We start from the raw sequence: 13,723 nt of genomic DNA, 5'->3' as shown, positions 1-13,723 counted from the left end.
ATGCATTGCAGCATGAAGCTTTTTTATTTTTTTATTTTTTTACTGTCACCATTGTTGAGATTCAGATGAATAATCTTGATGTTTATGTGTCTAAAAGATCCAATAGCTCAAAATGATTTGTGCACACTTTTAGACTTTATCTGATTGTTTAATGCTATTGGATGTTATTCGGCAGTTTCACAGGGGTTGGTGGCACAAATTATAAACATAAAGTTAAAAGCATATCACTATTATAACTAATGAGGAGATTTGAGATCAGTAAAAGCTGATTTCATGATGTTTTTGTTATTATCAACAAGGAGTTGACAACTCCTGTGGCCTGTTGCATGAAGCCGGATTCATTTGCTACCTAGGTAAGTTTGACATTATTTTGAGCAAGCTCAGTTTTTTCGGGCTCAAGAAGGTGGATTGGTTTTAAGCGTGTTTCATTGCCATAGTAACTTACGCTACATGGCTAAACTGCTTCGGAACAGTTAGTTCTATAACGTTCAACATAAGCCTATACTATTTAAATACCAATAAAGTGGGTCTATATATTTTTATCAGTTTTATTTTGATAATCATGACGCAATATAACATTTTAAAAGAAAAGAGTTATAAAAACAAGGATTTGTGAGCATTAGCGGAACTGAAGATGTTCGAATAAACAAGAAACACACATGATCGTTGTCATGCGGTGAATCCGGCCAATCGTGGATCAGCTGTGTCGTCATCAGAGCTCGTGCAGCCGCTCTGGAGAAGCTGCGCTGGCTGAATCGTCCGGCTGCTCTGGCTGAATCGTCCGGCTGCTCTCAGATCACAGTAATGTGAGGTTGACGCTTTCTCAAGTCTAACAGAATTTCGAACCGGCATGCACTGCATCAAGTCAGACTTCAATTAAGATCGGTCTGCGCAGCGCTTCATGAAGTCAAATTTATTTTGTTGTTATTTGTTTGTTTGACCTAAAAACATAAACAATTCTTATACATAGTATCTGTGTCTTATGGTTGTGATTAAGGGCATCACAGTGGCTCAGTGATGACTCCCATGCAGCTGAGCCAGAAGGTCTTTCCCTCAGATCTGGATTCCCTAACAATCCAAAGATGGAATTGCAGACACTAAATTGTCTATTGGTGTGAGTGTGTGTTTTACTGCCTATGGATGAATCCGTTGGCTGAGTAGTTTGATGGCATTTTTGTGGCTTAGTTTTGGCGTTTCTGGTTGTTGATATGTTGATATGGTTTACTGAAGGCTAAGATTTGGTACCACAATTAAAACTTGGGTACGAGAAGGGTACGAAAGCATTTTCAAAACATCAGATGTGCCATGGAAAACCATGAAGGCCATAATCAACAAGTGGAGACAATGGGGCACCACAATAAAATTCCAAAGAACAGAGCACCTCTCCAAAATTTATTTAATTAACACTTTTTATTTATCCACAAAAAAGCTGCATCTTATACATTAACAAACTGGTTTAAATAGGTGTAATCACCACTGAAATAGCACTGCACAAAAGCTGTTATTGTGCAGTGCTATTTAAGTGGTGATTGCACCTGTTTAACCAGATGACCTGCTTTAGGTCATCATCCAAAATATGGCACTCTGAATCGGCCCAGAAGAACTGCACTGTGCAAATCGCATTCAGCACAGACTTTGTGGACATGTTTATGCCATTGCCTGATCTGGACAATTCCTTAAGTGAATCTAGTAAACTGTCTCACTGTAGCAAATTCTCAAAAGGCAAATTCACTGGCACATAAAGTATTACTATGGTGAAGATAATGTGGGGAAAGGAAGAGAGCAACTGTGGAAGCAACCAAAGTTTACACTGCTAGTTTTTGTTGTTACTGTATGTCCCTGAAAGTGATTTATTTATTTATTTTCAGGAGTACTAGCAGTGTTGTCAGTGATATAAGTATTTGAAATGAACATGATTTCTTAATGTCTAGTGACATATCAGGGCCATTTTATGATTAATTGAAATACATTTCTTACATACAGCTCCTTTAAAAAATAAAAACGAGTAAAACGAGCCCAGCATCAGGTCAATATAAGATGACATTATGGACAGATAATCAACCTCAAATGTGTAACCCAAGTAGCCCAACATGTGTTCAGTCCAATATTTGGTTTGTGTGCACGTCTGTTGTTTTACCTTCACTAAATATTCCAGATCTGAGGAGTTCACACATGGATGCTGCTCGAGGAATTCCAGTTTTTCCACTAGGATGGCCAGTTTCTTTGACATCTCATGAGGCTGTTCCAACTCTTTAAACACAGTTGCTCCAATAATTAAGTACAGCACCACCAGCAGGAAGACGGTCAGCACTGTTTTCCAGCGCATGACGGTTACACGAGTCTCAAAGTCTTCAGAAGACTTCAGCAGCACTGGCTGAGCCGAGAATGAGAGACGAGGTCTGGAGTTCTGAGCAGCTGTTTTAGGATCAAGGAGGTCAGGAGCAGCCACTAAAAGAAAGAAAGAAAGAAAGAAAGAAAGAGCATGAGATAAGATAATGACTGTGAATTGAAGAACACATTCTGAAGATTGTTTTGCTCACCAGATTATACACACAATCACACCAGTAGCCCAGTGGTTTTCTGATTAGCAGGATTTGTGTGTCTGTTCAAGTGCTCTTGTTTCAGTCTTTCAAATTTGCACAAAACAGAATAAAGATGCAATGTCAAATTGAATGAATGTGTTTACTAAGTTACATAATTTACTGTGTTGAACATTTTTAAATAATCTCAAACTTTACTTTTAAGCTTTTAGCATTACCTAAAGCAACATAATTATGGAACAATGCCACATACTGTACTAGTACCCAAAATGTTATGCTACTTTTATAATTTACATAATATATTATAATTTACATAATATATTGCATAATAATCTGGTGAAAGGAATTATTTTATATGCATATTGAGGACCATACAAAACAAGACACTTTAACAGCTTTCCATACCAATTTAAGATTGATCAGTGGAAGCAACCAAATCATTTGATTGATCAAATCATAAGATTGATCAGTGGAAGCGACTGCAGAATGGGGCTTAAACTAATATTTACATATTGAACCTTGCAGACTTTACCAACTAGGTACAGATAAGTACAGATTAAATCTTAATGATTGATTTGATTGAATTGATTTAGTTATTTTCTTTCTATACTTTCATGATTTGTTCTGTGAGTTTCCTGGACAGAATCAGACAGCCATATCTGAACACTTAACTCTTACCCCGCCATTGTAAAGATTTTCCGTAATTTATGACAAAACTCTTCCCAGCCATTGATGAGTTTTTCCTGCAATCCATGTTTTCACTGTTAAACAGTAGTGGGTGCTGTTATGCATTTTCTAAAATAGGACATCCAAAAACAAGCTAAGAAGAAGCCACAAAAACAACCAATAGAATATTGCTTACGCACATGTATACAAGCTAACGTGATCATCAAACATTCAACAGCATATAAATCTAAACTTTATGTTAACTTTACTGAATAAAATGGTAAACCAAGGAAGAGGTATAAGACAAGCTTTAGGGGTGTTGATGGACTCAAACTATGTTTTTCTATGATGTAGTCATTAGCAAAAACGTGATTTTCTCATCTTTTTGTTAAAAATGTTCCATTTTTTATTAAACTGAAAATGATTTTTTTTTAAATGCTAGTGACAATTTTTTTAATAAACGCTTGCAGGGAAAGTGTTAAAGGACCCCTATTATGCTCATTTACATGGTTTATAATTTTTTTGTTTACCAGAATAGGTTTTGGTCTACTTGAATATGTCTACGATATAATGTTCAAATAATGTTTAGTATTTGTCTTATAATTACACAGTTGAAGCACCTGTTTTTACCCTCTGTCTGAACATGATTTAGTTTTGGTTTCTTTAAAACTGCCTTCTGAAAAGCCCAGTCTGCTTTGATTGGTCAGCTGGCTAAGTCTGTGGTGATTAGTTTACCTCTTAGAACGTAACAGAATTATAACACCCCTCACCATATCTGGTACATTCATTGCTGTAAACAGAGAGTCTATCTCTCCTTTCCCATAAACTGCAACATGGTGTCTGAAGGGTAAAGTTGTAAAGCACTGGCACTGGTGTAAGCACTGGCACTGATCCCCTTTACTAGTGTTAGCTAACCGTTAGTGGTTTATGAATAAAACTAATCTGTGGAGAACATTTCTCAGATTGGCTTGGGCTTCACTAAAGTTTTGAAAACTTAAGTCCCATTTACTATGGAAGATATAAATATTTCTTGTTCTGTCTGTACTGACTTTTACATTTTCTTGCAGACACTCATTTGGTCTGCCAATTATAATTACTGAAACCTCTGCCACTCTGCTCACTCTCACCCACATTTTAATTGCACACACCTGGCCATCATTACCTGCTCAACAGGGATGGCTGCATCCTAAAATTTTAAAATGCTACCTTCAGAGCATGCATTCCAAGGTTGGAAGGTACTAAGGCACATACGAATCCAAAGTTAGCTTCACTCCCTGTCTCCTAAGGTTTCTTCATCTGATCGATTATTGAAGGCAGCATCGATGTATCCTTCGCCTTTGATATCCCACAATCCTATGTGTTCCATTCGTTGACAGTTGAGCTTGAAAAAGAAAGATGGCATCTGAAAGTTGTGGTTGCTGGTCAGTTTGTGTGTAAATGTACGTTTTTGACCAACGTTTTCCACTTCTGATGTCATTTCTAGCGAGAAATTACTACTGTAGTAATTCAATATTTGCTTAAATATAAAGCTCTCTCTATTTTGCTGTAGATCATTAAACTGTTATGCTGCCTCAGATGTCTGTCCGAAATCAGCTTTGTGAAGTACCTTTGTGCACAAACACTGCCTGCAAAGTCTTTGCATAATAATGCAGCGAGGCAACAAGTCTGCTGCCAAAGTTTTCGGATGCAGCCCATTTATACTCACTTTGTCTGGTCTCGTCATTGTTTACCAAAGAATGTTCAGACTCTTGTGTTGATCTTACCTGTTGGATATACTTACATGGACATCTCCATCATCTGTTCGCAATCGTCTGTTCACCATTACCTGTTCTCCATTGTTGTTCTTCATTGCCTGTCTGCTCCTTTGTTGATCCGCTGTGTTTACTCCCTGGTCTCCTTGTGTGCTCGTCTCACTTGACAAGAGAGAACTGTTAACATCAAGTCATGTGCTTTCCTTGTTTTATCTATCCATATACTTACCTGCATTACCTGTCATTCCACAAACCTTTAAATAAAACCCTACTGTTGAGTTCATCTTCTGTCTTTGCCTCTGAATGAGAAAAAGACCAGACCAATCACACTGAATTCAGCGGGAATGGATTTCATCATTCCAGAATTTAGCCTCATCAGCCTCACCCAGGCCAATTTTACCCTCAATGAACAAATTTGTGAATTTTTACTAATGGCAAAAGTTGTGAATTATGAGGATGAAATACTCATTAGTTTCTTCAATAACAAACCCTTACGATTACTGTTGTCTGTCAGTGGACCACAAGGGATGCTCTGCCAGTTTCTGGTTCTAGCCCTTTAACAGAATGGATTCCTCTTTCATTATGGGAGAAGTGGAAAGAGGACCTCAGCAGCACTGATGCAGTTTCTCTAGTGCCTCCACTGTTCCCTGTGATTATCCCAGAACCTCCATAGTCCACTCCAGATTTCCTTCCCGCTGATCCCTCTCAGTCCCCATCCTCCAGTCTGGACAACGCACTGACCCCAGCACAGAGGAGGAGACCGAAAGAGGAAGAAGTCTGCCTCTGAACACTCTAGAGAGCTATCGAGTCTGGTGGGCTCACAGCTCCCAGTCCAGTAGTCCCAGAGCTCCCAAGTATGACATTCCCAGAGTTCCCATGACCGGTGTCTCAGAGCTCACAAGTCCAGTGGTCCAGGGAGTCCCAGATAATCTAGTCTGGGTGGTCCCAAGTCCTGTGATCCCTGTCACAGCCATGGAGGCCACTCCTTACTCAGCTTTCTCTCATTTGTCTTGGCCAAAGAGTCCATTCCTTGCTCCTTCATCTTAGCCGTGGAGACCATATTTCGCTCCCTCATCTCGGCCACAGAGGACGTTCAATGCGTATTTGTCTCTGCCACGGCGTCAGAGACCATGTGTGTCACTCTCTGTGTGTCACTCTCCTTCTCTGGTTCCAAATGCTCCACCCTGATCCTCAACCCTGCTGTCTACGTTGTGGTGGTATCCATCTCTGCCAGCTCCACCATGGTCTCCTGCTCAGCCAGGCTCCCCGTTCGGCTTGCACTCCAGAGCTAAGCTGGAATTCCAGACATCTCTTGCTCACACGGCACGTCTCCCACTCCACTGGCACTACTAAGATCTCCCACTTCGCCCGCACTCCCAAGGTCTCCCGGTCCACCACCACACGATAACATACAGACGACTGAAGAAGACGAAGATGAGACATAGGTGAGTTTTCCACAGGTAGGTAGTCAGGTAAGAGTCCAGTGTTGAACAACAAAACCAGACAATGTGAACTGGGGTGTGCTGGTCTTTATGGTAACTGTGATGATTGCATGCAAGTGGTGCTGATTGGTAATCAGGTGATTGGGAGCGTGTGTAGGAGTGACGGATGGTGTGGCTGATTCTGTGACAATACCTATGTAATACCTTATACGGGATAAATGTACCTATTGCTTCCTATATTTACCTTCCACTGTGGAACACAATTCTGTTCCAGGTGTCCTTATCTACAGTATGTCACTATTAATGTCTCTTTGCCAAATCAATCTCAAATTTTCACAGTTGTTATCACCAATCCTTAAACTGAGTTGATCAAATTTAGATGATTTTTGAAGGGGTCTTGGTAGTTCACTAAATTTCTAAAACATTCTTCTCCCATAGAATCCTTTGCCACCAAACAATTTCTGATCTGTAAATATTTCCAGAAATGAAATTTTCGGCATCCTAAATGAACATTTTCTTTTAAATTATTTATAATCACTACATAAATCCTTTAGAGTATGTATTCCACTTCTAAACCACTGTCCCCAAAACGAGGGCTTTTCCCTACCTTAACATAAGGATTATTCCATTTGATGAGTAATGCTAAGACATGTGAGAAATCTTACACTTTTTGTGGACGATTTTCCAAACCTCTTTAGAATGGAGCAATATTGGGTTGGTCATGATGCTTAAAGTCCCCCTCTGAGTTTTATGGAAAAGCCTCTATTGGCCAAAAAGGGGAAGTAAGTTGTCATTCTATTAATACCCAATCTAAATCTAAATCATATTCCCCCCAGTGTCTAGCGAGCTTAGACATCTCAAATGCTAATTTATAGAGCTCTACATTCGGTAATGCAACCCATTCGGTAAAATACTTTCTAATCGTGAGGCTAATAATTAGCAGGATCCATCATATCTCTATCCGGTTTTGGTATGAGTGATATTAAGGCTTCATTAAAAGTGTCAGGTAACATATCATCCTCAAGTACCTCTGAATATACCTGAATATTGGGGTCAACTCATCGACAAACTTATAAAATTCTACTGGGAATCCATCAGAGCCTGATGATTTTCCAGATTTCAAAGAAATTATAATAGTTCTGACCTCTTCTTGTGTTATAAGTGCATCTATTGAGTCTTGTTCGTCTGGGGTTAAACTGGACAGTGTAACATTGCCTAAAAAGTATTTTAACTCCTGACTGTAAATGGATTCTGGTGTGTACAGTTTTGAATAGAACTGGTTAATAGACCTATTAATTTCTTTGATGGAGGTGAGCACCTTATATCCTTCCTTAATTGCAGGTATGACGGTGAGATGCATCGTGTTGCTTTATCTGCCTAGCAAGAGTTTCCCAGCTTTCTCCTCTCATAATACTCTGTCTTCAATCTAAATAATGCATATTCTGCTTTCTTATTAAAGAATTCATTCAGAATTCATGAATTTTAATTGACAAAGCTGTTTAAATTTCAAATTCAAGAATTAAAGAGTTGGATATCAAAAAATAATCAACTCTTGAAAAGGTCTTGTGACAATTTGAGAAGAATGACTATTTCCGTTCTCGTGGATTAACCAATCTCCAAATATCTGTTAATCCATTGTCATCTTTGAGAGTTAATCCATGGCATCTCTAGGGATTGATTTGATGTTGTTTTGACTTCTGTCCAGGATAGTCTGATTAAAGTCACCTCCAAGTATAACATGTCCCTCGAAGTTGGCTAATATTTTGTTTACCTCATGTAAGAATTTAGGCTCCTCCTTATTTGGTGCATATACATTACACAACACTACTTTAACATAGACAAAGGGCAACTGGAGTGCTGCTGGTATCCCTTGTATCCTCTGGTGCTCGTGGAAGGGTTAAATGTTCATAAAAAAGAATTAGAAAAAAATCCAGGTCCAGGCACTCAGTAGGATGCAAAAGTTAAAAAGCCTTTATTATTTTAAAGGGCTAAAGCATTAAAACACCAACGTGTATCGGCCCACTGGCCTTCATCAGGGTGTTGGTGACAAAGGCTTTTTAACTTTTGCATCCTACTGAGTGCCTGGACCTGGATTTTTTTCTTTTTTCTTTTTTCTTTTTTAACAATTCTTTTTTATGAACTACTTTAACATAGTTGAGCTTTGCTTATATGCAGAGTAAACAACCTTCCTTGTCTTTATGAAAAACATGTTGGACCCAGTCACGTCTAAGTTTAACAAAGCTTCCTTTTAATCTTTACAATGTGTCTCTTTTAAAAGGGCAATATCAGCTTTTCTGACCTTAAGGTACTCAAGTATTTTTTTCCTTTTAACAGGGGACCCACAGCCATTTATATTCCAAGATATGCTATTTATACATTGTCTATCAATCACACACTAATAAAATGTAACACTTTGAACCTGTTGTGCTCCGATGCAACTTCCTTGTTAAGTTCCAAAAGAAAAGAAGAAAATTAACCTTTAACATATAAACCTTTAACATATAAACCTTCAAAAACACACACACACAAAAAAAGGGAGACTTTTTTTACTTAAAACACTGCCCTAAAAGGTGCTCTAAGCGATGTCACACGTTTTTTAGGCCAACATTTTTTTTGTCACATCCAGCAAACATCTTCTCACTATCCGCAAGCTGCCTGTCCCCTGAACACACTGTAAAAAAAACGTGGTCTCTGTAGATAGCCCAGGCTCCACAAACGGCAAGAAAAACAAAACTGGCCCAGCCTGAACCACGAAACATAACAAACAGTGTTCCAGGCAATAGACCCCTTTCCAGTTAGTAAACATGGTGACGTTTTTTGTGGGCGGAGCTTAGGTGGAGGCAGAACGATTCCCCTGGCCGCTTCACTAACGCTAGTTTGCAAGTTTTGTTAGCTTGATTTTTAACAATGATTGGAGAAAATCTGATTTTATCTTAATGTGTAAGGTCATTCACTGTCCAGGACCGCGATTGTTATTTGCAAAAGTTCATTTTAACGGACATAACCAGACTGGCCGACCCGTACACGCTCACTCAATGGATGGATGATCTGACAGGATTAATGTTAACACTACCTCGGTTGAGTGGCCTGCCATCTACACCTACCTGATAGAGAAACCAAGCATAAAGACAAACTGAGGGCAAATAAATCTTTAGATGCCTATAACTATGTGCTGAATGGTCACATACAAGACTTGTGTTGTGTGGTACGATCCGAAGACGACCATGTAAAGAGTGACATTACAGTGCAATTTTAATGATGTGAATATTTTCTAGAAATAAAAATTACAGATACAGCAAATTCATTTTTTAACTATGTATTTGATTATTCTTTCTTACCAGGTTCTTCAAAAAGTCGTATGCACACAACAATGTATGCTATACAATCATAGATGATTCACAATCACAGTAGTTTCGAAAACATGCGATCAAATTTCAAATTGGAGCCTGTACTCCATCGATTCTTGCACCCAACAACACAACAAGATGACATTTAATTATAATAATAATATTTTAAGCTCCTTATTATGTAGCCGAATCAGTGCTGTTTTTTTTATTGGCTGTCTCCAGTTTTCCCTTTGTTTTGCCTCCAGCTAACGCCGTGACGTAATTGTGACGTCAGCGCAAAAGGGGTCTATAACCGACAAGAATGATTTGGGGGTGGGGTTTGGGGGGTTAGTGCGCGTGCACATGAAGGGGGGTGTGGGGCGTGGAGGAGAGAGAATCATGAAGAGGGAAGTTAGCTAGAGGAGAGATGTCCTAATAACGACTAACGTTAAAATGTTATATTCTTGAGAATTTTGATATGGCCAACACACGACCAAAGAGACTACGTTCCGATGAAAAAATAACAAAGAATAGGTAAAAGGAGAAGGAACGCGAAGTCCCAAATTGACATTGGAAAAGCGTTCAAAAGGTGGCGATGAGGAGGAGGGAGGGTCGAGCTAGCCTCCGATTTGTTTGACAATACTTCGAACGTCAACAAGAAGTGACGTCACCCAACATCGCTTAGAGCACCTTTTTCTGGGTCACACATCTGGTCCGTGATGCTCGCGGTCAGCCTGCACTCGCTGACTCAGGAAGACAGACCCCAAAGCTTTCCCCGACCCACCATTTCAACCACGTATCATAATACTTCAACTTGTACATTTCCAGTCATAGCAATTTACTTGTCACCTCCTGGATAAGCTCCTTTATACATCTTTCCGCTTTCATGTGGTTCCCAGCCGACAGAAGGAGACAACACAGCTATGCAATCACACTGATGGTTTATTTACAGGAAGCAGAGAACAAGCAGGATAAACAGGCAAGCTTTCACAGGGAGGTTTGGTTGAATGACTCTTGGTTAACTCTAGGTGCGTGGCGGGCAAGAGTGACTGAAGACGGTAAAGCTGAGCTGAAGAAGACGGAAGACGGCAAAGGCTGACTAACAGGGATCTCAACAGGTGAGCAGAACAGGTAGGTGGTCAGGTCAGTTGAGCAGTAGTGAACAATGAGACCAGACAGTGATGGTGTGGAGAGTGACTGCTTAAATACCGTGATGGCGACAGGTGTGATGAATTGGAATTCGGTTGAGGCTGATCGAATGGGTGGAGCTTATATATATATATATATATATATAATATATAATATATATATATATATATATATATATATATATATATATATATATGTATACACATTTATTTATGACTTCCCAATGTGATCACACCTCAATCCAGTAGATGGCGGTAATACACAAAGATTGCAAGCTGCCAATAAAATTCACTGAAGAAGAAGAAGAAGAAGAAGAAGAATGGGTTGAGCTGAAAGGTCAGGTGTTGATGGTCTTGATTCCGTTACAGTGGTCAGTAAAACTCTGCTTTTTTCGCTTCCAAGTAAACTTCAGTGTCACTGGATGAACCAGGGTATGCAGGACCCCACGGTCCCAGAGTAACTTCTTCGCTGTGAAGATTTTTTTTCATCATTGCTCTCTCCCTCGACATATCCTCAAAGATGGAAAGCTTGCATTCCTCCCATTCAAATCCCCTTCTCTTTTTCACTGTTGCCAGAACTTTCCCCCTTGCGGTATAACATGGAAATTTCACCAACATGGCCCGGGGACGTTGATCATCATTAGGCTTAGGGGATCACAGAGGCTCCGATGACTCCGCTCAATCTCGAACTGTGATCCCGTCAACCTGAGCCCCTCTGACCCCCATCTTTCGGACAGACTCATTTTACAGCCTGCTTCTTTCCCCTCTTTAAGATTATTTTGATCTTATTCCGCCTGCTGCGATTTTCTAAATTCTCAGCTTTATTCCAGAGTTCGTCCACAAGCCATCCTCTCAGTGTCACCAGTCAGGTGATTCGCTGAATCTTCCACATGCGAGATGCGATTCTCGGCTTTGTCGAGTCTGGCCTGTACGGAGCTAATCGCATCTTTAAGTTCTATATTAGTCGCATTAATAGTTATCAAATCACTTGCTGCTCCTGCAAAGTAGCGTTCGTTTGACTAATTTCAGCAAAAATATATTTTAAGTTGACGGTTAATCGTTAGCTCCAGGGCTCATTGTTTTCCGACGTGTTTGCACTACTCGAATTGGTTGCATGGAAGATGTAATTTTGTCGTTTGTCAGATGCTTCAAGTAAAAATAAGTTATCTATCGAAGTTTGATTAAATTTGCAAAGCAAATATACTAAATAATGGTGGGTATCCGGAGAGCTGCTCAAGCGTGCTGCCATTTCCCCTCTTGCCATCATGTGACTCTCCATATCTTTTCAGTCTTTATAACATGGTGCAAACAAAATGTATACAAATAAAAAATAAAAAATAAAAAAACCTACAGGGAACATAGGTTAAATTTGGATTTAGGAAACAATTTAAATTAAAACTTAAGTAACACAATTAAAATAGGGTCATATCTTCATATCTTTTCAGTCTTTATTTTTTGACAGCTCCTTTGCTACCTGTAGATTTTTGGACAGAACTAATGTGCCAATATTGTCAGTAGACAGTCAGGATCTTAGTGGGCTGTGAAAACTCTCTCAGTCTCATGCTGGAATGCAAATGTAATATTTGGCAAACATTGAAAGAATAGGGAGGCTTGATTCATGCCTTTTCCACCAAGAAAGTGAAATCTGTGGCATTGGTCTCTTCCATGAAATTGTATGTTTGCAGTTCTTTGTTTACTCTGTCAGCTGGCATCTTTAGATATTCTCTCTCGGCTTGACATTCATATCCCTTTCCCCTCTCTTTTCTTGTTTCTCTCTTATACAATAGTTGACAGGAGTCTACCCAAGTCTAGTTTTTGTTTTTGGCAGCTGTTTGTTCTTCCTGCTCTGTTTGTTCTCCATCAATGAGTGTTGATTCGGGAGATCAGCTGTTTCAGCTTTTTGCATATGTACTTCCGTCACTTCCTTCTCCTTAGTTACAAATGTGTTCTTAAATCAAGGATAATAATAATAATAATAATACATTTTATTTAAAAGCGCCTTATCAGGACACCCAAGGACACTGTACAAAGCAGATAAAAACATTAAAACAATAAAATTGGCAATACAACATTGAGATGATATGGGTCAGGTGGAATATGATTGTCTGAACAGAAAAGTTTTGAGTTTGGATTTGAAGAGATGAAATGAGTCCATGGTACGAAGGTCTGGAGGGAGTGAATTCCAGAGATGGGGAGCAGAGCGACTAAACGCCCTGCTCCCCATTGTGACAAGACGGGCAGGGGGGACAGAAAGCTGGCAGGTATGGGAGGATCGAAGTGAACGGGTCGGGATGTTTAAATGAAGGAGATCAGAGATGTATGGAGGAGCCATATTGTGAACTGCTTTGAAAGTAATGAGAAGTATTTTAAAGATGATCCTCTGTTTGATGGGAAGCCAGTGAAGTTGTTGCAGGATGGGAGTGATATGATGAGAGATGGGGGTCCGAGTAATCAGGCGTGCAGCAGAGTTCTGTAGGAGCTGCAGCTTCTGGAGTGACTTATTAGGGAGGCCAAACAGGAGTGAATTGCAGTAATCTATCCGAGATGTGACAAGGCTGTGAACCAGGATGGCGGTGGTTTGGGGAGTGAGAGAGGGACGGAGACGGGAGATGTTACGCAGGTGAAAATAGGCGGACCGTGTGATGCTGTTAATGTGAGAGTGGAAAGATAATGTGCTGTCGAGGACGACACCCAGACTCTTAACCTGTGGGGAGGAAAGGACAATTGAGTTATCAATGGCAATGGAAACTTTATTGCCTTTGGAGAGAGTATGAGGTGTGCCCACCAAGAGAACTTCAGTTTTTGAACTGTTCAGTTTGAGAAAATTGGATGAGAACCAAGAGTGGATTT

The 13,723-nt window shown here is 39.7% G+C and overlaps 1 protein-coding gene and 1 long non-coding RNA gene across 2 annotated transcripts in view; both read right to left on the bottom strand.

The window, feature by feature from the left end:
• Positions 1 to 13,723, bottom strand: part of LOC309482582 — a 205,320-nt gene that overhangs the window by 60,924 nt on the left and 130,673 nt on the right. The gene's annotated exons all lie outside the window — the stretch shown is intronic.
• Positions 1 to 13,723, bottom strand: part of kcnk2b (potassium channel, subfamily K, member 2b) — a 55,880-nt gene that overhangs the window by 29,310 nt on the left and 12,847 nt on the right. Inside the window, exon 2 of the mRNA XM_082147979.1 lies at positions 2,138 to 2,448. Within this exon, the coding sequence (XP_082004105.1) occupies positions 2,138 to 2,448 (311 nt within the window). The remainder of the gene's footprint in view (positions 1 to 2,137; positions 2,449 to 13,723) is intronic.

Source organism: Leuciscus leuciscus, assembly GCF_965113295.1.
Source record: "Leuciscus leuciscus genome assembly, chromosome: 19".
Lineage (NCBI taxonomy): Eukaryota > Metazoa > Chordata > Actinopteri > Cypriniformes > Leuciscidae > Leuciscus > Leuciscus leuciscus.
This window is presented reverse-complemented; position numbering and strand designations above follow the sequence as displayed.